This window comes from Chrysochloris asiatica, unplaced genomic scaffold (genome assembly GCF_000296735.1).
Source record: "Chrysochloris asiatica unplaced genomic scaffold, ChrAsi1.0 scaffold00080, whole genome shotgun sequence".
Classification (NCBI taxonomy): domain Eukaryota; kingdom Metazoa; phylum Chordata; class Mammalia; order Afrosoricida; family Chrysochloridae; genus Chrysochloris; species Chrysochloris asiatica.
The window spans coordinates 1,973,129-1,997,383 of record NW_006408598.1 but is presented as its reverse complement, the minus strand read 5'-3'; the positions used below and the strand labels follow the sequence as shown (position 1 = coordinate 1,997,383).

Below are 24,255 nucleotides of genomic sequence, written 5' to 3'. Positions count from 1 at the left end.
GGGCCCGGGGAGCGGGGCCCCAGTGGGGGCCGAGGCGGGAGCCGCACAGCCGGGCTCCAGAGCTCCGACTCCTCCTCCCCCGGCGCCGCCGCCGCCGGCTGCACCGGGTCCTAAAGCCGCGCGTCTAAAGAGGATGATGCGCCTGGCGGCCGAGTTGCTACTGCTGCTGGGATTGCTGCTGCTCACGCTGCACATTACAGTGTTGCGCGGCTCCGGGGCCGTCGACGGGCAGGACGCGGCCGCAGGCAACAGTAGCCGGGCCCAGCTGCAGGTGAGTGAGCTGCCGGAGGGGGGCGTGGGCGGCTGCGGGTACTCGGGTAGGGGGTGCGGAGCGAGAGCCAGATGGAATCGAGGAGGCGGGCCCCAGCCCTCCGAAAAGCAGCTGTTCTGGCAGCAGTTTTGCTCAGGCAACCTTCGTTGGCAGAGGCAGAGCCGGGGCAAGTGCGGGGAGGCTAGATCTGACTACCAAACCAACCCATGCACGCCTCCTGGGTTCTACCAAGTCAGGTCCTAAGGGAGGCGAGATTTGGGATGAGACGTGAAGTATCTGAATTATTTGTGGCTTTTTAAGACTTAAGAAAAGATTTCTTCCAAGCGTCTGAGGATCAATTTATGAATAGGATTCTGTTGACTTATTTCAGTTCCAAAACCAGACATATAGCGAAACTGGAGAGGGAGGAGTGGGCGTCATAAGCTATGTGCGTTCTGGTTTCCTAAGAAAGAATTGCCCAGGTAGGCATTTGCTTGGGTTCCGTGACACATGTCAGATTGAGCTCGGACTTTTAAAGCTTTCCTCTCATATTGTTGTTGTTGTTAAGTCCCGTCGAGTCGGTTCCGACCCATAGAGACCCAGTATAGGATTTCCCCGACTTTGCGGTCCAGCGCATTAACCCACAGCGCCCACCAGGACACCTTCCTCTTGTTGTTGTGTTGTGAAGTGCAGCCTAGTCGATTCCGACCCCATAGTGGCCCTGTATGTTTCCGAGGAGCAGCAGGTGAGCTTGAACCTCCGACCCTGCAGTTGTTGGCTTTTCAGTCTGGGACATTAACTCACAGCGCCACACCACGACTCCTCCCACATTGTTGTTGGTTCCAACTCATAGTGACCCTGCACAGGGTTTCCAAGGCTGTAAATCTTTACGGGAGCAGAAAGCCTCATCTTTCTCCCATGGAACAGCTGGTAGTTTCGAACTGCTGACCCTGAGGTTAGCAGTCCTATTCGTAACCACTATGCTACCAGACTAGGTCCTCTTAAACTCTTTTGCAGTGTGGAGATAAGCATTATTTGTTGTTCCCAGATGGCTTTATAATCATTCTGGTGGTGGTGGTGTGCAGTGTAGTCAGTACCGACTCATAGTGACCCTGCTGTACTTAACGGGAGCAGAAAGCCTAATCTTTCTCCCGCGGAACAGGGTAGTTTTGAACTGACCATGATGTTTGCAGCCCGATTTGTAAGTAACCACTATGCTAGCTGGTTCTAATACATTTAAAAACTTGACTGTTAAAAAAATTCATTAAACTCTTCCATAGTGTTTACTGTGTGCTACTGTTTTAATTAAGGGGTTCTGGTAGGATGGTGGTTACGAATCGGGCTGTGAACCGCAAGGTCAGCAGGTCAGCAGAGTGTGGCTCTGTGTGTTAATGCGTTGAACTGCATAGTGGGTTTGAACAGTAAAGTCAGCAGTTCAAGCTCACCAGCCGCTCTTCTGAAACTCTATACAGGGTCTCTATGGGTCGGAACGGACTCAACGGCACTTAACAATAACAACCACTTTAGTGTAGTGGGTTACGAGTTGGGCTGCAAACCGCAAGGTCAGCCGTTCGAATCTACCAGCTCTTCTGTGGGAGAAAGATGAGACTTTCAGCTTTTGTAAAGATTTACAGCCTGTGAAACCTTATACAGGATCACTATGAGCCTATACTGACTTCGTGGCCCACAACCACCACCACTGTTTTAAGTGCTTTACTGATTAAGTTTATTTGGTATGGGGCTGTGTCATAAGCCTTCGGTTGCAATGTCGGTTGAAGTGCACCAGCCGCTCCTCAGAAACCCTATACTGGGTCGTTATGAGTCAGAACCTACTCTACAGCACTTAAAAAAACAACAACAACAATCATAATCCTGATATGCATTACTGTTAATATCCGTACTTTGGTGAGGATATTAATATTAATAATCCCCACTTTATAGACATGAAAACTGAGGTACAGAAAGGTTAAATAACTTACCCTTGTTCACACAATACACATTCCAAACTCCTAATTACTCTAAAGTTTTCTGTCTGCCAGAGTACTGATAAAGTAAAGTAATTCTGACCCAAACGCAGGCATGGAAAGTTATGTACTCCAGAAGCCTAAAATTCTTTTAAACTTGGGCAATTTCTGGAAATGTCCTGATTTTCTGGGACTTTCTCCTTTTCTCTGGGGTTCAACAGGTACAGTGGCAGATTGATGGAATGTCTTTGAAGAAAATAAAGATACCTCCAACCTGTAGTCTATGATCCACCCACCAGGCTAACACTTTAGGACTCATTTTTAATATCTTCAAGATTTCTGGAAATCGTATTTTATATATATGATGATTTCTTTCCTCATGGACTCAAGAAAGGTCTTAAAAATGATGTTCTGTGGAAAAGTAAATTTGGCAGATTCCTTTATGAAGTGTTTGCTATCATTAGAATAACCTGGGGCTGGCCTTTTTGGCCTGAACAGTAAGCTAATGAGAGGAGCAGCTGGTGGAATTAACAACTGCAAAAGGAAGTGGATTGAATTCTCTAAGGGGGATTTGGTTAAATAATTGCCTCAAGGGGCTTGAAGTAATAGGAGTTTTGAGAGAGTAGTCCTCACTGGAATATCTTGGGTCCCAAGTAGCTGCTAAACCATTAACTTTTGCTTATCTTATAATAATGCTTAGTTGTTTCGTCCACTAAATACACACATTTACCCCAGCAGAATGATGAGTTTAACAGTTTATTTCATAATTTTACTCTCTTTTGTAATTTGTTATTATAAAAGTTTTATATTCTTCCTGACTGAAGTTATTTCTTTGGCCCTCTCTGTCTCCAAAGACATTACAGTTCAAATGGAGAAAATATGTTCTTGCCAAGAGAAGAGGTCTGCAAAAGACATTTAGTATTCTGTCATTTGTAGGCCTTAGAAAACGAATTCCCTAATAGCAGGTGTATTTGGAGACAAAACTGCGAATACTATATTCTTTCCTTTTACTGGGTATTCTTAACCCAAGACTTAAATTCCATCTAAATGTGTTAGGTCTGTGAGTCAACTCATTTCTAACAAGAAAGTTAATCAATTCTTATACATTATTTTTTTGCTATCTCTGTATTAAAATGTTTTAAAATATGAGGTTGCGTTTGTCAGAGATGTGCAGTGCTGGGTCTATTAACCCAAGTTGTAGTATATTTGGGATCATTTTTAAGAGGTATTCTTATTATTTGGTAGCCTGGACATATCAAGGGCATCCAATAAAATAGTAGTAATAACAATAATAGCTAAGATTTGTCAAATGTCTTTTATGTGTCAGACAATGTTATTATTAGTACTTGATAAAATCTTCACAAGAGTAAGCATTATCACTGTCCAAGTTGCACATGAGGAAGCTGGTATTATATAACTTGCCCAAGGTTGCACCGATAAAAGCTGCCTAATTTGTTTTTGTTGTGTTATAGTGTAAAAATCTTGGAAGCCTACTTGTATTCCAAGTCCATGGCAAGGCCACAAGAGATAGAAGCCTTTGAATGGTTCACATTTCCATATGCACCATGACTATCTTATCAAGCCAAATATCAACACATATATAACATAGTGGGTTACAAGTTGGACTAGGCACAGCAAATTCAGCAGTTCAAGTTTACCAGCTGTTTTGCGGGAGAAAGAAGGAGGTTTTCTGGCCTCAAAGATTGATGGCTTTGGAAGTCCTATATAGAGTCTGTATGAATTAGTACTGATTCAATGGCATGTCACCATCGCCACCAGTATATACATAGGTGCATACATACATGCTATTTTTGTTAAGTCCCATCAAGTCAGTTCTGATGCATAGCAAACTGAATAGGGTTTCTGAGGAGTAGCTGGTAGGTTTGAACTGCCGAACTTGTGGTTCAAAATCCAGTGCTACACCAGGAATCCACATACATACATATGTACACTGTATGTGTGTGTGCAAATATGTTCTGACATGACTTTTTTGGTAATTGCAGCATATTAGGGAACATGTTTTGGACTCTGTAAATGACTGTTCCTGTATGCTGTTACAAGGTGGCAGTAACGTGATTTGAGCACATTCTCCCTACTGGTTATCTGGTTCGTGAAAAGAATGATAATAGTCTTTGTACAGTTTTCTGTGTTTTAAAATAAATTTTACAGTTGGCACTGTGGATTAATGCACTGGACTGTAAAGTTGGTTTGAATCCCAAAGTCGCTCCTTGGAAACTATACAGAGTTGCTTTGTGTCAGAACCAACTCAACAGCGCTTAACAACAAGTGCAGAAAATTCTCTGAAGCATCACCTTTCTTCATTTTTTAATGAAATTTCGCCTCCTCCCTGAGATAAATTTGATTCATGTGAATCAGATGCTTTCATAGGTTTTTAATGAATAATACTGGGAACATAATCATATGCAATAAAAGCAGTCTGGAAAACAAACTTCCCTCCCCTTCTCTCCCCTTCTCTCCTCTCTTATCCCTTACTTCCTATTTTCTCTCATCCCTCCTCTCCCCTTTCATTGTCTTTTCCCTTCCCTTCCCTTCCCTTTTTTCTCTCTCTTTGCACTTTTAAAGATTGCTTTAAGTGAGGTATAACTTACACACATAAGAATAGATAGATCTTAAGTATTCAGCTCTGTTTTTGACAATTGCGTATGTCCACTGGAAGTACCATGGACTGCCAGAACAAGAAATAAGTCTGTCTTGAAAGAAAAACAGCTAGAATGTTCCTTAGAAACAAGGTTGGTGAGACTTTGTCTCAAGTACTTTGGACTTTATCAGGAGGGACCAGTCCCTAGAAAAAAGGAGGAGAATCTTCATGGGATGCAATGACGTAGTGGCAGGAACACTGGGCTCAAGCATAACAACAATTGTGAGGATGTTATAGGGCCAGGCGGTAATTCATTCTGCTGAACTTAGGGTTGCTATGAGTTGGAATCAACTTGACAACACCTAACAATATAACTACCATCAAAAAGAAAATTTAGAACATCCCCATCACACCAGAAAGTCTTCTAGTGCACCTTTGTAGACAATTCATTCCCCCTAGAGGCAACAATTTTCGGATGGCTGTCACTAGAAATTTGTTTTGCTTGTTCAGCTCTTCATATAAATGGTATGCATTTGTGTATGTGTGTCTGGCTCCATGCACTCAACATAATGGTTTTGAGATTCATTCAAGTATGTATAACAGAAGATTTCTCTCTTTACTGCTAAGTAGCGTGGCACTGTAGGATAAGCACTGCGCTGCACTGCGCTACTAATCTCAAGGTCAGTGGTTCAAATCCACCAGCCGCTATGAGTCAGAACTGACTTGATGACACTTAGTAATTTAACAACAAGCATCTTGGTGTGGCATTGCAGGATAATTCACTGGACCACAAGGTTGGTTTGAACCTCAAGGTCAGTGGTTCAAACTCACCAACCGCTCCTCAGAAACCATGTACAGGGTCGCTATGAGTTGGAACCTACTCAATGGCACTTAACAACACCAACAGCATTATCCATTAGGGAGTCCTGGTGTGGCACTGTAGGATAAGCACTAAACTACCAACCATAAGGTTCAAACCCACCACTACACCTCGGCAACTCTATACAATGTCACTATATGTCGGAACTGATGCAGCATAACATAACAATAACATTACCCATTAGGGATCACAAAGACTATGTAGGATAAGCACTAGACTTCTAACCACAGAGTTGGCAGTTTGAGACCACCTGCCACTTTAAAGGAGAAAGATGAGACTTTCTGCTCCTGCAAAGATGACAGCCTCAGAAACCCCACACAGGGTGGCTATGAGTTGGGACCGACAGGACAGTGCGTAGAAACAACAACATTACCCATTACATTCTTGATGGACAGTTGGGTTGTTTCCAATACTTAGGGTTTTTTGTTTGTTTGTTTTAAAATAATATTTTATTGTTTTGGTGAAAATTTAGATAACAAGCTAGGTTTCCATTTCATAATTTATACATATAGTGTTCAATGACAGTGAACAATATTTTCACATTGCATCAATATTTCCATTATTTTCATTCTGGTTGTTCTGTTTCCGTTAATCTAGCTTTCCTGCCTTTCTTTTACTTTCCCATCTTTGCAATTCTGATATAAGTTGAATACTTTTTTATTATTGCTTTTATTACCAGTATCTTTATAAATTCAATCTTTATTGGTATGTGGGGGTTGGAAATATTGCATATAAATTTATAGATATTATGACAGAAAAACACTACAACATTGCATTATAAACAATAAGATGTAAAAAAGCAAAGGAAAGAAACAGATGGCCGTTAGTGTGAATTATGGTAACTAGAATAGATTGTTAGTTGGAGACTTACCTGTATATACCCGCTCTTCACTTACCAACATGGTTAGGTTCCAACCAGGTCATTATGTTAAAATAGTCATTTTGCAAAAATGGAGGATAACCATATCCGCTCATCCTCTCACCTGTACTGTGAATGCCTCACTGGGCCCCAGTTGAGGTCACTGGCATCCTCTGCCACCTCCCATTTTGCCTCAGGAGAATTAGGCCCCACATCTTCCCATAGGGGAAAGGCTTCCAGCCCTGGAGCCTGACTGGTCCAAGTACTATCCCCTCCCAGTACCTCCTGCAATCTCCAGTCTTCATCAGATTTTCAAGATGAGGGGTACATGTTGCCTGCTGGCTTACCCTGTTGGCCTCTAGTCCAAGCATCCTTTAGCCATTGCTGGATAGCCATGCCCTTCTCCGCCCCCATCAGCAACCAGGAACTTCTCCCAAGACTGGGATGGCCAGGCTCCCACTCTTCCCTTGACCTTAAACTATAGCTGCCCCTGGCCACTCACACACTAACCAGGTAGCCTGCTCCACCCTCACCCGTGCCTGCCCAAAAGGAGGCATTGAGGAAGCTTAAAGGGCTATGAGTGTGCTAGTCAGTTGACATGAGGACCTATGGGTACCAGGCGCTCAGTGCTCTGTATTACAGTGTCTTCTGACTACAGCCCTGCCTACCCTGCCACCCCCATGGCTGCTACCCCAACCTCATCCCCCTATGGCTAGCTAGGACCCATGCAGAAGGCAGCATCTGGTCCCCTCCAGCCCAAGGCCAGCACCCCTCCCCCCTGCTCTGCCCAATATCCTGGCAATTTGAGGGAGATCCTGTCCCCTCACCCCTACCACGTGGTGAAATCATACACAATGCAAGCTTCTTTTCTACATGTTCATGGGGTCCGTTGGTGAGGGACCCTGTCAGAGACCTTGTTCTTTACTGCCAGATGGACAGCTATAATGCCTGAAGTAGTAGGATGGTAGATTTTTTACTATTGTTGTAAATGCAAAATGTCAAATAACAAGATAATAAGTAAGGAGTTGTTGTTGTTATGTGCCGTGGAGTCGGTTCTGACTCATAGCGACCCTGTACAGGGTTTCCGAGGCTATAAATCTTTATGGGAGCAGAAAGCCTCATTTTTCTCCTGCGGAACAGCTGGTAGTTTCTAATTGCTGACCTTGCGGTTCACAGTCCAATTCGTAATCACTACGCTACCAGAGCTCCTTAAGTAAGGAGTAGGTGAGGGTAAGTAAAAAGTAATCTTTGTGTTTGTGTGAATATGAATATGTGAAGGTAAGTCAACAAGTATTTCTACTAGGGTTATAGTTCATGCAGGTATGGTGTCATAGATTGAATTGTGTCCCCTCAAATATGTGGCAGCTTGTAAACCATGAACCTCAGTGTTTTGGAAGTTATGTGATGATCCTCCACGATGTGATATGATGTGATAAACCAATAAGAGGATTAAGGGGTGAGATGCTGCCGCTTCTGTGTGCAGTCCAGTTTGTTCCAACTCATACCAACCCTTTGTAGGGTTTCTGAGACTGTAAATCTTTACAGAAGCAGAAAGCCTCATCTTTCTCCCACTGAGTGGCTGGTAGATTCAAACTACTGACCTTGAGATTAGCAGCCCGACTCATAACCTACTATGCTGCCAGGATTCCTTTTACCCTTAACCCCACCACAACCTTGACCTGATGTACAGGAGCTCCTCAAGGCTATGGCATGCAACACCTTTTATTTTACAAGAGATAAAAAGAAAGAGGCATGAACAGAGAAAGAGGGGCCCACTACCACCAAGAAAGAAGACACAGAGGTAGAGTGTTCTTGGGATCTAGGAGCCCTGTGCTGTGAAGATCGTAGATCCAGGGAGCGACTGATGTCAAGACATATGGAGATCTCCAAGGAATGCTGGGCCTTCAGATGCTGAAAGGAGACAAAGATATTCTCCTAGTACTGTGAATTTAGAGTTCTAGTCTCCTGCAGGATAAGTACTAGACTGCGAACTACGATGTTGGTAGTTCACACCCACCAGTTACTCCTCAGAAACCCTGTACAAGGTCACTATGAGTCAGAACCAACTTGACAGCACTTAACAATAACAACAACAAACTGTTGGAGAATACATTTCTGTTTGTTAAAGCCATCCACTGGTGGTATTTCTGTTATAGCAGCGCTAGATAGGTAAGACATATCGGTTTATTCCAAATGAAACATGTTTAAACATGCTTGGTGATCAGTGGGTGGCTACAGACAAACTCTCTCAATACTTTACTTGTCTTGCCTGAAAAAAAAAAAAAAAGAGTATTTTTGTGCCATTGGGGTGAAAAAAATTGAAGTCAGGGCTAATATCAAATTTCTAACTACACTTAAGTAGACATTTTTCCAATTCATGAAAACTTTGCAACCAGTTTACAGGAATGCTGCCCCATACAAAACAACAGGTTTTCGATGAATCTGTCATTTTAAAGAGGGTCAGGAAGACCTCAAAGATGAGCCAAGAGAGGGAAGGCTGTTGCTTTGATGAATGAAAAAACTGTGGCTGAAGTTCAGAAACTGGTAGAGGAACTACTGATGCAATCGCTACTAAAGTTTGGACCTCACATGATTTGGCATTTTCAATTTTAAGCAACATCATGACCTCTGCAAACTTAGTTGTGTGTGTACCAAGTTTTTGTGAAGTTTCATCTAGCTCAAAGAGCTAGTCTTTCCATCAGTCTTTTAAGCAAGATGAAAGTTAATAAACACAACTTTATGGAATGAATCATAATCAGGAACTAGTCTTGGATTTACCAACATGATCCAGAGAACAAGGTCCAATCAAACAGTATTTTCTTAGGGGATTTGCTGGGCCTATTAAATTCAAGGCAGAGATACAGCTCTGAAGGTTATGGCAAATGTCCTTTGAGAAATTTATTGGAAAACTACCCCATCCACTCTACATCCCTGATCTTGCCCCTTCAGACTCCTTGATCTCCAAACTCAAAGAACATTTAAAAAGAACACAATTTTTGTCCCTTGAGGATGCCAAAAACTGCTGTTTTGATGCAGTATTAAACAAAGAAGGCAGGATTTTTCAAGGAAGTGTTGTTGTTATTAAGTGCTGTCGAGTGGGTTGCAACCCATAGCAACCCTGTATAGAGTCTCCAAGGAGTGGCTGCTGAGTTTGAACCACCACCTCGTGATTCAGATATACCTTGCGGTCCAGTGCTTTATTCCACAGTGCTACACCAGGACTCCACAGAAGGGTTAGAGAGATGGGAACACTGCCTTCAGAATTCTATGTACCGAGATGGGGGATATGTCAAAAAACAATAGCTTCATTTTTTGATATCTTCTTTAATAATAGTTTCCCTGATTTTGTAGCAATACTTTTTGACTTACTCTCATATATGCAGCAGACCCAAACATATGCCTACAGATAGATACACCTGTGTTGTAATTAAGCTATTGAAATTTTCTATATTTTTAGAGATTAGATGCTTATCAAACATGCTTACTATTTTGATGAAGTATTTTGATGAGCATAAGCAATTTTAGAAGGTCCTTGTTGTTAAATGCCGCTGAATCGATTCCAACCCATAGCAACCCTGTATAGGGTTTCCAGGGAGCAGGTGGTGAGCTTGAACCACTGACCTTGCAGTGGAAACTACTTTGCAGTCTGACGCATTACCCACAGCTCTGTACCAGGACTCCTTAGACGGTCCTAGTTATCTAATATAGTTATGAAATATATCTTCTGTTATTCATTGATATGTAGTTATGTTTGATTATTTCTAGAAAAAAAATTAGATCCCATAGTTTTGTCCTTTAGTTGTTTTACTTTCCAGACACAATAGTTTGAGGTTTAACATTTAAACTTTTCTCGATTTTGAGTACATTTTTGTTTATAGAGTGAGACATGGGTTCTGTTTCATTTTCTGCAAGTGAATATCCAGTTTTGTCAGCAACATTTAATTTAAAAGACTATTTATTCCCCCACTGAGTGGACTCCAATCCCTTGTCAAAAATTGCATATATGGATGGCTTTATTTCTGAGTTCTCAATTCTAATTCACTGGTCTATATGTCTATCATTGAACTAGGACCACATTCTTTTGATTACAGTGACTATCTAGTATTTTTTCATATATTAGGGAATGTGAGTCGCCTTACTTGGTTCTTCTTCAATATTGCTTTGACTATTCAGGGACTCTTACCTTTACATATAAAGTTGTTGATTCATTTTCCCATAACAGGATTATATTGTATATTTAGGTTGGTTTGGATAGTATTGACATTTTTACCATGTGAAGTCTTCACTCCATAAACATGGAATGTTTTTCCATTTATATAGAATCCTTGTCATTTCTTACAGTAATGTTTTATCATTTTTGTTATATAAGTTTTTTTATCCTTGGTTAAACTAATTAAGATATTTTATTTAAATGGTATTGTTTTCTTGATTTTATTTAAAGATTTCTTCTTGTTAGTGTAAGGAAACTCAACATTTTTTCTTGGTTTTGTACCTTGCTACTTTACTGAATCCTTCTATTAGATCTAGTACTTTCTGATGGATCTTCTGGGATTGTCTATGTATAGGATCATGTCATCTGCACATCTGCAAAGAGAGATAGTGTTACTTCTCTTTCTCCAAATTAGTTATGCTTCATTCCCTTTCGGGTCTTATTGCTCTGACTTGGACTTCCAGTACACTACTGAAGAAGTGTAGTAATAGTGGACACGTGTGTCTTTTTCCTGTTTGTATACAGCTGTTATCAGAGAAGTACTACAAATGGGTGGCTTTTTACAAACAAATTTATTTTCTCACAGTTCAGGAGGCTAGAAGTCTGAATTCAGGGTGCTGGCTTTAGGAGAAAGATCTGAAAGAAGGTCCTTGAAAGAGCTTTTGCTCTTGGGCCACCTTCATGTAGTTGGGCATCTCTTTCACTGGTTTGTTTTATCTCTTTTATATCTGTCAGGTGACATCATTGATGGTGTCAAGTGTGGCGGCGGTAGTGAGGTTGGCCCAGGATCAGACATTGTTTCGTTCTGCTGTGCATGGGGTCACTATGAGTCAGTTCCGACTCGATGGCACCTGACAACAACAACAATATAGTTTATAGTCTAAAGAAGCAAGACCAGTGAATATATGTGTGTGTGTGTGTGTAAAAGAGAGAGAGAGAAGGTTTATATCAAGGAGATGGCTCAATATATATAAGAGAGAGATTTATACCAAGGAAATGGCTCACACAGTTGTTGAGGTAAGCAAGTTCCAAGCCGTGAGTCAGATGTCAGGCTAGGATTAGATGTCATGCCGAAGGCTTCTCCTGATCAGCAGGTCAGTCTGCAGGTTACTGGCTGCAAAGGCAAATGAATCCAAGGTTGCCAGGTAAAATGGCAGGTTACTGATTCTCCAAGGGTCAGCAAGTAATACAGCAGGCCACTGGCTCAAGTTCAAAGAACCAGAGGCTGGATGACAAGCCAGATGCAGAATATAGACCCAGCTTCTGGTGTAGCACTGTGGGTAAGTGCGCTGTACTTCAAAGTTGGTTTGGATTGCGTGGTTGGCAGTTCAAGCTCACCAGCTGCTCCTCAGAAACCCTATGCAGGGTCACTATGGGTCGGAACTGACTCGACTGCACTTAACAACAACAACAAAAAGAAAAACAAGCTTTGCCTGATATATCTGAAGTAGGCCACACCCCCAAGGAAACTTCCTTGCAATTAGCTACTCATAGCGGATCTCACTAATGGGAATTCAGTCTTAACTGACAAACCCTGGTGTGGCAATGTGGGTTAACTCACTGGACTGCAAGGTCAGTTTGAACAACAAGGTCAGTGGTTCAAGCTTACCAACTGCTTCTTGGAAACCCTATACAGGGTCACTGTGAGTTGGAACCAACTTCACAGCATTTAACAGCAAAAACTGCCAAGCCATTGAGAATCCTGACCCAGTCAAGTTGATACAAAACCTGAACTATCATATCTCAAAAGAGATTGACTTAAAATACAGTTGATAGTATCCTGTTTCTTTAACGTAAAGACACTGCATTTTCCAATGGAATAATAACTATAAACATAGGGGGTAGGATTTACAACATATATTTTGGGAAGCACAGTTCAGTCCATAACATTCTCCAGGGACAGGCTCTGAGAAAAATGTTGCCTGTTGGTTTTGCATATATAACCTTAATAATACTGAGGAATATCCCTTCTGTTCCTGTTTATCTTAGAGTCTTTTTTTTTTTTTTTTTCTAAATCAGGAATGGCTGTAGGATTTTATCAAATGCCTTTTCTGTATCAGATGAGAGGATCATGTGATTTTCTTCCTGTGTTTTACCTATGTTGTGAATTACATTGATTGATATTTTAATGTTGGGTCACCCTTGCATTCCTGAGATGAATCTTACCTTCTCATGAGCTATGGTTTTTTCAAAATACAGTTGAATTTGGCTAGAATTTTTGCATCTATATCCATGGAGGAATATTGCTTTCTAATTTCCTTTTTTGTAATGTCTTTGTCTCTATCAGGGGGATGTTGGCTTCATGGAGTGAGTTAGAGAATACTCCTTCCTTTTCTTTGTTTTGAAAGAGTTTGAATAGAATTGGAGTCAGCTCTTCTCTGAATGTTTGGTAAATTCCCAAAAGATTTCTTTTGTCAGGAATGTTTTGATGACACACCTTCAATCTTTTCTTTATTTCATAAGCCTTTTTAGATTTTCTACCACTATTTGTCTTAGTTTAGGTTGATAATGTATTTCTGGAAATTTGTCCATTTCTAATAGGTTTTCAAATTTGTTGGAGGACAATTCTCCAATTTTTCATAATATTCTGTTTTGATTCTCATTAGTGTTAATATCTCCAATTTCATTTCTTATTTTGGTTATTTGCTTCTTCTCATTTTTTTACTTTGTCAATTTGGCCAGTGATTTGTCAATTCTTTTTATATTCTTCAAGAAACAATTTCTAATCTTGTTGATTCTTTCTACTCTTTTTCTTGTTTCTATTCCATTTATATCTGCTCTATTCTTTATTATTTCCTTTCTTCTGGTAGGTTTAGTTTTCTCTTCCTCTTCCTTTTCTGTTTGTTCAAGTTGTCAGGTTAAGTTATTGATTTTGGACCTTTCTTCTTTTCCAGTGTATGCCTTTATTGCTGTCATTTTACTCTAAGCTCTGCTTTAGCAAAACCAAAAGCTTTTGGTGTGTTGTATCTTCATCCTCCTTTGATTCTAAGTACACCTTCTTCTCACTTAGTGTCTATCTTATTATCTGACATTTTACATTTACACCTTTGAAAATATTCTCAGATGGTGCTTCTGATAGCCTATCACAGTCTACATGGATTCTATGAGTCAGAATTAGGCTTGTTGACAATGGGTTTTTTCCTTTAGCATTGAATGCATAAATATTAATAATTCTTGTCTTTTTGGTGAATTGACCATTGAATCATTATATAATGTCCTTCTTTGCTCTTTTAATGGATTTTTCCCTTGAAGTTTATTTTGTGAGATATTATTATTACCATTCCTGACCTTTTTCGCTTACTGTTTGCTATATATATATATACACACACACACACACATATATATATATATATATCTTTTGATTTTTTTTTAATCTATTTTTGTCTATGTGTCTAAAGGTATCTTTTATAGACAACAAAATGATGGGATGTGGGGGGGGGTTGTTGTTGTTTTTTAATCCATTTCACCACTCTCTCTTGACTGATACATTTGAACAATTTACATTCAGTGTGAATAGTTTTAGGTAGAAATTTGCTGCTGCCATTTTGTTATACTTGTGTGTGTGTATGTGAGTGTGTGTGTATAGTGTTAACAGGTTCTTGGTTTTTATTTGCATTCTGGGCTGAGTTCTTTTTGTAAATGTATTTGTCTTTCCTTTGTTAAATTTGTTTTTGGAGTTTAGTGAGTCTTAGTTTTATTCACCTATATATTGGTGAGTTAATTTATTAATTTTCTTTGTGGCTGACCTGAAGTTTACATTATCATCCTATATTTATATTGATCTTATATATATTGAAATTGCCTTAACCTCCTCTCCATATAGAAGTTTTCTAGCTTTACCATTCATTCCCTCTTTTGATTTGTAACTTTAGTTATTTACATCTTTATGTTCTGGTTCCCTCTAATCAATTTTGTAGTTTTATTTTACTTTTGTGGCATCTTTACTTATTTTCTGGGTAATGCTGTTGTGAGTCTTTGTCTTAGGATAATGTCTGATTTTTCAAAATAAGTCAGAAAGTAATGCTGCTAGAGTTATAGTTCACACATGTATGAATTTATTCCAAACAAAATGGTTTTAGACATCTCTGTGATATGTTGATGGCTGCAGAGACGTTCTCTCAGTAATATAATGTCTTAATCTCACTGTTATTATTGTTAAGTGCCATCTAGTTGGTTCAGATGCATATAGACCCTGTAAAGGGTTTCCAAGGAATGGGTAGTGGGTTTGTATCAACTGACATTGTGGTTAGCAGTCCAGTCTTATGCTACAGCACCACATCAGGACTCCTTATAGCCCGTTGTTGTTGTTGTTGTTGTTGTTAAGTGCTGTCAAGTCATTTCTGACTCATAGTGACCCTAGATAGGGTTTCCAAGGAGTGGCTTGCAAATTTGAAATGCCGACCTTATAATTCACAGGACCTTGCGGTCCAGTGCTTATCCTACAGTGCCACACCAAGATATTTTAAAAAAAAAATAAAAAAACACACACAAACTTTTAATGGCCTCGGGATAAAAAAAGATCTCGCACTTAAGTTAATAATAATTTTTTTAGCAAAACTCAAGTGGACAGCTTTTCAAATCATTAAAGCTTTGCAACAAGTTTGCAGGAATACCAGACTACATAAATCAACAGTTTTTATTTGAATCAAGAATTTTAAGGACGGCTCGGAAGACCTTGAAAGTGAGCCAAGAAAGTGAAGCGTGTCAAACTTGATGAGTGAAGAAACTGTATTTGAAATCCAGAAGCTGGTGGAAGAAGACTGTAGAACTAATATTGATGAAGTTGGGATTTCACATGATTTGGCATTTTCAATTTTAAGCAAACATCTTTGTCTCAGCAAGCTTTCAGCTCAAAGAGTGACAAAAGCATTTATGATGATCAGTTAGCTCATAGAGCTGATCTTTCCATCAGTCTTTTAAGCAAGATTGAAGCTAATGAAGGCGATTTTATGGAATGAATCATAACCAGGAATAAGTGTTGGATTTACCAATATGATTCAAACAGCTAGGTCCAATCAAAACAGTGGTTTTTGAGGGGATCTGTTAGGCCAGTTAAATTCAAGGTCGAGAGATCAGCTCAGAAGTTTTTTTGGGATCTCAAACAGGTAATGGACTCTTGGTGTGGTGCTGCAGGAGAAACACTCAACAGCACTACCAGGTCAACAGTTCAAATTCACCAGCTGCTCCTATACAGAAACCCTATACAGAGTTGCTATGCATTGGAATTGATTCAACAATCCATATAGATTTTCTGAAAGGACACAGGATAATCATAGGAAATTATCATGAAGAAATTTTAAGAAAGCTGAAAACTGTATTGGTGAAGAAAAAAAGCGTAGGAAAGTTGTGTCAAAGAGATGAGTTTTGTTTTGTATGTTTATCATGAAAATATACCTGTTCATTCTTTGCAGGTAGCAAGGGCTATCCTATGAGAATTTTCTTGTATATAAGCCAAAATTTCTTTTATTTGAAAAGCTCTTTCATTCACTCACTTTCAGTCATGTTCTAGATTGCATTCATCCTTGAGGCTGGGAAGCACACTCAGATGTCCTATACTGTAAACACTGTCCTTAGAATAAAGAAGAATCTACTTTGGTTTTAAAACCTCCAAAGGAAATAATCTCACAACCATCTTCCATATATTATACCAGTTTTATTTTTTAATGAAACTCCATGTCTGAACATTCTTTCTATGATATGCCCTTTTGATGTTTAAATTTCTTTTCTTTTGCTTAATTTTCTCTTCTCTTTCCAGTGTTCTCAAGCAGGTTACTGCCATCTTTTCAGGAAAGTTCTCATGCAGCACTTGAAGATTATTTTTTAATTGCCTTCTGTCTTCTCTAGACTCAATTATCCCAGTTTCCTTAACCTATATTCATTGATCTTATGTTATAACCCTTTATTTATCTCTGTAGTTTTCTGGTTTCTGTCTCATTTTCTAAGAACATCTTTCATCTGCAATCCTTGTCTCAGGTTGTCATAATTTATAAACAAATGGATGATGATGAATTCCCCTATCTTCAGTGATAGCCAAGGGTGTCCTTTATCCCCTAATAGATAGGAGATAACTTAGGAGATGTGATAGGAACATCAGTTTAAAGCCCGGGTTGTAATGAATTTAAGAAATGGTGAAGGAATTTATTGTATTAAAAAACAGCAACAAAAACAAAACATCTCATTTTGCGTCTTATTTAAACACTGTCTGTATCCCCCTTCTATAAGAATTTTATAAGAAGCTAATAACATAAAATATATAAAACTTTTTTTTCTGGCATGTCTCAGTCAAGAGATCAGATCAAGTGTAAGTTTATAAAGTCAGCATGCCCATGCCCACTGTCCACCAAGAGATGGAGCATCCTCTGCCCACAGTGAAAACTAGCTTGATAATATACCCCTTGGCTTTCTTAATTCTCTACCTTCCTCCCCAAGTCTACTACCAGATTTGGTGAGGTCACCTCCCAAATAAACTACTTGTTCTTTGACTTAGAGTCTGCTTTGTTGTTGCTGTTAAGTGTCATTGTGCCTGTTCCGATTCACGGTGACCCTGTATAGGGTTTCCAAGGAAAGGCTGGTGAATTTGAACTGCTGAACTTGCAGTTCAAACCAATCTTGTGGTCCAGTGCATTACCCTGCAGTGGCACACCAGAGTCTGCTTTGGGAGACCCCCAACTAAATGTCACCTGGGGCAGACTCCTGTGGTGGCTCTATAGGATAAGCACTAGACTGAACAACAAGGTCAGTGGTTCAAACCTGCTCCTCAGAAACATTGTACAGAGTTGCTATGAGTTGAAACCAACTTGACTTAACAACAAATGTAACAACTTAACAACAAAACGAAATGAAGCATTATTCGAACGTTATGCCTAGGTACAGTGACTATTTCCCTAGGTAGCAACTCTGTAGGAAATTACTAGGAAGATCCAAAGGCAGTTTCCATGCAGTGCTTTTTGGTGTAAGTCATCAATAGAAAGGGATGTGCAGTGGGCAGTGACTGCATCTCCATATTTACTCCATGTTCTCCCAGCTCTGCTGGAAAGAAAAGAATTCCAAAATTGTAGGGGTGCAGGAGGTCAAGCCCATTCACAACCTATAACTTCCTGGTGTTTAGAGAGATAATTGGTCGTTTTTCTCTGAGAGCCTGACCTTGTGGTCAGTGGCTATTTTAGGTGGGAGCATGAGTGGCAATAGGGAGTCCTAAAAGGTGTGTGGGATTGTCATCTAATGCCTAGGAAGGCAGAGGCCAGGGTACCTTGATAAATATAGGTCGGCTTCAACTTGTCAAGCACAGACCAGCATGTGTCCATGGAAAGTTGTTTCTGTAAACTGAGTAGAAGTAAAAACAATCATGTTAAATACCACTTCTTCCTGTGTGCCTGACCCATACATGTTTTAGCAAACGGAGTCTTCTTGAATAGAGCTGTCTCTGTGTCTGATACACCTTCATGAGACTACTCCAACCTTCTCTTGAAGAGATGGTGGCAAGGCTCGGGGGAATAAGGGTTCTACTGTCTTCATTTTTGGGGCCGTGGGTCACCAGACTTGGAATTTTCAACACCCAAAACCCCAGATGTTCAACTAGCAGTGACCTAGAAAGGGCAGGACAACTTTGAATGCAACAGGCCTCTTCTTGCTGGACACAACATCTCTATTTGCTAAAATAGCAGGGTGTGCCTTAAATCTATATGAAGAATGAAGGGAAGGTGAAAATTATATCATAGCCCACCCAGATATTAACTTACTACCACAGACATCCAGATAGAAAATTTATTTCAGTGCTAGGAAAAAAACACACAAAAACACACAAAAAAACCTTGGCTCATAACCAACTCTTGGAGATAGTGATGGAGAGGGAAAGAAGGGGAAAGTGGAAGTTACCTTATTACTTTAAAAAATGTAACTTAAATGATAAACAATGAGCTTCACATGTTTAAAAATCAATTGGATGATTTTTACATTTGTGAAATTATCACAACAATCAAGGTAATGAACAAATCCTCCACCCTCAAAAGAATCTTGTGCCCATTTGTGATTCCTTCTTCATTCTCCTACCATCTCCAGGCAAGCACAGATCTCTCTACCTTTTGTCACTTTAGATTAATTTTGTCTTTCTTTGAATTTCATATAAATGGAATTGAATCATACAGCATGTATAGTATTCTATAGTATGACTTCTTTCACTCACATCGTGATTTTGAGATTCATCCAGCTTGTGCTGTGCATAAATTGTTTTTTTTGTGTGCATAAATTGTTTCCTAATAGTATATCATAATATGGGTAAGGCATAATTTGCTTATCCATGCATCACTGAAGAACATTCAGATTGTTTGGGGACTATTAAAATAAACATTTAAATAAACATGTTATGAATATTCATTCTGGAACACTTAATTGTGCTCATGAGAAACCTGTACATAGACCAAGAAGCTATGTTTGAACAGAACAAGGGAAAACCAAATAATGTAAAATTAGGAAAGGTGTGCGCCAGGGTTGTATTATTTTACCATTCTTTTTCAGTATGTATGCTTAGCAAATAATCAGAGTAGCTAGATTATATAAAGATAAATGTGGCATCAGGATTGGAGGATGATTCATTAACAACCTGTGATATGCAGATCATACAACTTTGCTTGGTGAAAGCTAAGAGAATTTAAAATACTTACTAGTGAAAATCAAAGACCACAGCCATTGAGATAGGTTGCATCTCAATGTAAAGAAAACAAAAATAATAAATACTGGGCCAGTAATTAACATTCATATAAATGGAGAAAAGTTTGAAGTTGTCAAAGACTTCATTTTATTTGGATCATCCATCAACACTCATGGAAGCAGCAGTCAAGAAATCAAAAGACATATTGCATTAGGCAAGTCTGCTGCATAAGACCTTTTTAAAGTGCTGAAGAGCAAAGATGTCAATTTGAGGATTAAGGTGCTCCTGACCCAAGCCCTGATATTTTCAATAACTTCAGATACACATGAAAGTGGGACAGTCAATAAGGAAGACTGTAGAAGAATTGATGCTTTTGAGTTATGGTGTTGGAGGAGATTATTGAAAGTACCATGGACTGCCAATAGAACAAACAGATCTGTGTTGAAAGACGTACAGTCATAGTGCTATTTGGAAGCCAGGATGGCCAAACTTCGTCTCTCATCCTTAGGACATAGCATTAGGAGGGACCAGTAACTGGAGATAAAAATGAGCTCGGGAATGGCTTCTTGGTCTTTGCACCAGAGTACTGTAAGTGGACTGGCAATATCAGCATCTCTTGGAAGCTTGTTGGAATATAAGACCTTCAGGCCCCATCAATCAGTATCAATATTTTAAAAGACCTCAGGTTAATCATATACATATTCTAGTTTGAGAAACACTGGTCTAGATGCATGCTTTTCTTCCAAGTCCCAGAAAGCACGCCAGGTGGGTCCTGTATAATTTATTTATTGTCCAGTCATGTTGCAGAACAAACTACCCAAAGCTCAGGGCCCTGTAGGTAAGCATATATTATCATGGTTATAGGATCTGCTGAATGGTTGGGGCTCAGTAGATCTAGGCAGCATTTGGCTCCAAGCTGGACCCGGGCTTGCTCCACATGTATTCCATTCTTCTTTCACCCACAGACTACCTTCCACTTGTTTCTCTCAGCAATAGATGCCGAAAGATCAGCATAAATAAACATGCTGACTTCAGACCCTTGCTTGGACCACACTTGTTAACACATCATTGGCTAAAACAAGACGTAATATCCGAAAGAGTGACTTTGGGGTCGTTTTAGTTCAAGGTCTGCTTTTCACTTAATCGCATGCCCTTAGGTAAAAGTCTTTGATTTCTCTATGCCTCAGTACTGTAAAATGGGATAAAAATACCTTTATCCCTGGGGTGTTATAATGGTGTAAGCGCAGTTCTTGGTACGTAGTAATGATCTAGCACATGGGCCTGTTAGTATTTATATAGATGTGTGACCTTGAGGCAGTCAATTCAACTTTTAGGATTTCCTTTTTCTTATCTAAGATTAAGATATTCTAGGGGATAATTCTATGGATTTTTTAAAAACTTTTTTCTTTCAAAACTGATGATAATGACAATGATGGTAATAATAGTAATTAGCTAACACTGAGTATTTACTTTGTGCCAGACACTGCTGTAAGAACTTTATGCAGATAAGTCAAAAAGAATTGCCACTAGGGTTTTTGTTCCTACATGCACGGCACAGGTTTATTCCAAACAAAACATACTTAAACATGCTCTGTTATCAGTGGATGGCCCTAAACAAGTTCTCTCAGTAATATACCTGTCTTAGTTTCATTAGGGTACCTTTAAAAGAAATAAATAATAAAGGTTACTTTTTGTGCCATGAAAAAAAAATGTTTATGAGGTCAAGGCTAATAAAAAATTTTTTAGCCAAACTCAAGTGGGCATCTTCTCAGATCATTGAAGCTTTGCGTCAAGTTCACCGTCATACTGCCCCGCATGAAATAACAAATTTTAGATGGATCAAGTATTAAAAGAAGGTCAGAATGCTCTTAAAAATGAGCCAAGAAAGGGAAGACTGTCAATTTTGATGAATGAAGAAACTGAGGCTCAAGTCCAGTAACTGGTGGAAAAAGACTGTTGAATTACCATTGATGTGTTAACTACTGAAATTAGTGTCTCACATGGTTCAGCATTTTGAGTTTTAGCAAATGTCTTGAGTTTTAGCAAAAGTTTTAGCAAAAAATTAGTGTCTCACATGGTTTAGCATTTTGAGTTCTAGCAAAAGTTTTAGCAAGCTTTTGGTTCATTGGGTACCAAAAGCATTGTGTGAAGATCAGCTAACTCCAGCTGATCTTTTCATCCGTTTTTAAAGCAAGATTTAGACAAATGAAGACAATTTTATGGAATGAATTATAACTAGTAACTAATCTTGGACTTATCAATACTATCGAAAGAACAAGGTCTAATCAAAACAGTGGCTTCTGAGGGGAACTGCTGATCCAGTTAAATTCAAGACAGAGATGTCAGCTAAGAAGGTTCTAGTGACTGCTTTTTTAGGACCCCAAAGTGGTAATCTTGATAGCTTTCTCTTGAAGGACACAGACAATCATGATGCTTATTAAAAGGAAGTTGTTTAAAAATTGAAAACTGCATTAGTGAGGACTTCTGGCAAGATGGCGGTCTAGGCAGATGCACTACACAGAGCCTCTATAATAAAGATACAAGAGACCAAATGAGATAGACTCAGACGAAATTCCTGGAACACTAAACTTCAGAAGAAAGGTTAGAGAAATGAATTGTTTTATTAGAAAAAGAAGTTGAGAAAGAGGAGAAGGAGGGAGACTGAATGGTGAATGACTGGTCAGACATAACATGACCATTTTGAACTTTTGTGAACTTTTGTGAGCAGCTTTGGCAATAAAAGGTGGCCTGGCAGAGCAGATTCACACAGGTTACAGGAGAGGTGTGATTCCTTCTTTCCCCCCACACTCTCCTGGTGACTAATAGTGTGGCCAGCTCCCACTCTAATCAACTTCCATCTCAGACTCTAATCACTAAGAATTTGGAGCCTCATCCTTGGGAGCCACACCAACATAAGGCAGGGGCCAGTAGCACAGTTTGGGTGCCTGGATTGAGGTGGGCTCAGCTCCAGACCTACAGAACCCACAGAACTACTAGACCTGCATTAGTCTAGCCGAAGCTGTCAGAACCAGCCACCCTTCCCACAGTTGCCCTGTGATCCTAACAGTCACTGAAACCAGCTCCATCAAGGGTCTCCTTGAACTACTTCTAGATTGAGTACTCTGAACACAGATAACACCAGATCTATAGGAACTCTATCTAGGGTCAGGTATTCCACTGTCACATCCCTCTCACACCCACCTTGTGAGCATCTTGGGGGGCAGGAGCACCCCAGAGTTTTCTCTTCTATGGGTCCAACAGCTGAACTGTGATTTTGTTTTGTTTTTCTTTTGATTGTTTTTATTTAGTCTTCTCTTTCTCTTTCCATTCCCCTGAATTCATCCATTCTATCTCCACTTTTCTTTTTCCTTCTTTTTTTCAGTTTCTCATTTCCCCTCTTCTTTTTTTTTTTTTTTTTCTTTAGGTCTTTCTTACTACTTTCTACTCTCTTTCATCGTCCCTCTTCTTGGTTTTTCTAAGCTTTTTTAAAAATAGATTCCTTTTATCTCTTATTTTTCTCTGTTGTAGCTCTATTTTTCTGTCCCACTTTTCTCTTTTTATTCTATTCTTTTTTCTGGTTGCTACTGGATTTTATTTCTTTTTTTCTCCTTTATTATTTTCTCTTTTCATTGCCTGTCTTATTATTTTATTTTGTTTTCTTGTGTGTGTGTGTGTGTGTATGGAGGGAGGCATTGGTTGTTCTCTTTTCACCTGAGAGGTGACAGCAACGATTCCCATACATCCCAGCTACAACCTCTGAACAAGAACCAATAGCAGCTCCTATATTACCTGATCAGTGGTAGACAGCAGTCAAACTCACCTTAAACTGAGATGCATAGACAGTAAACAGAGAACGAGGCATGCAATTCCATTCCCTAACTACAACCACAGATGACAGTTGGTGAGAATCTCAAAACACATCAACAGTTAGATACAAATATGGCAAACACCACAATGTCCTGGAGAGAACAGACAATTTTAGTTCATACAAAAAAACCAGAGAGTGGTACTTGCTAATGGGATTTGAACTGTATTACATTATCTGTGTAAATCATTTTGGATAATATTGACATTTTTCACAAGGTTGAGTCTTCCAGTTCATGAGCATGGAATGTCCTTTATTTAGTTAGTTTCTTTTAGTCTCTTGTAGTGGTATTTTATAATTTTTATTGTATAATTCTTATATATTCCTGGTTAATATAATTCCAAGATATTTTATAGTTTGGGGTACTACTGTAAATGGCATTGGTTATTTAAAATTTCCTTTCAAAATAACTCCTTGTTAATGTATGGAAACCCAACTTATTTTTGTGTGTTGATCTTATATCCTATAATGTTGTTGAATTTTTCTATTATATCCAGTAGTTTTCTTGTGACATCTTTAAAATTTTCTGTGCATAGAATCATGCCCTCTACAAATAGAGAGTTTTACTTCTTCCTTTCCAACCTGCATACCTTTTATTTCTCTTTCTTGTCTTACTGCTAAGACAAGGACTTCTAGTACAATATTGAATAAGAGTGGTGATAATAGGCATCCTTGTCTCATTTCTGTTTTCTTGGGAAAAGCTCATAGGCTTTCTTCACTGAGAATAATGTTGGTTATTGGGTTTGCATTTGTTGTTGTTGTTAAATGCTGTCAAGTTGGGTTGTGCCCACAGCAACCCTGTATAGGGTTTCTAAGGAGTGGCTGGTGAGTTTGAGATGCAGTTCAAACTAACTTTGCAGTCCAGGACATTAACCCTTAGCACCACACCAGGGCTCTAATTGGTTTTGCATATATGCCCTTAATTATGTTTAGAAATTTCCCTCATTCCTATTTTTCTGTCACATTTTATCAGGAAACAGT

The 24,255-nt window shown here is 39.3% G+C and overlaps 1 protein-coding gene across 1 annotated transcript in view; it reads left to right on the top strand.

The window, feature by feature from the left end:
* Window positions 1-133: 133 nt before the first annotated feature.
* ISM1 (isthmin 1, angiogenesis inhibitor) overlaps window positions 134-24,255 on the top strand; it is a 118,567-nt gene continuing 94,445 nt past the window's right edge. The window contains exon 1 of the mRNA XM_006865622.1: window positions 134-271. Within this exon, the coding sequence (XP_006865684.1) occupies window positions 134-271 (138 nt within the window). The remainder of the gene's footprint in view (window positions 272-24,255) is intronic.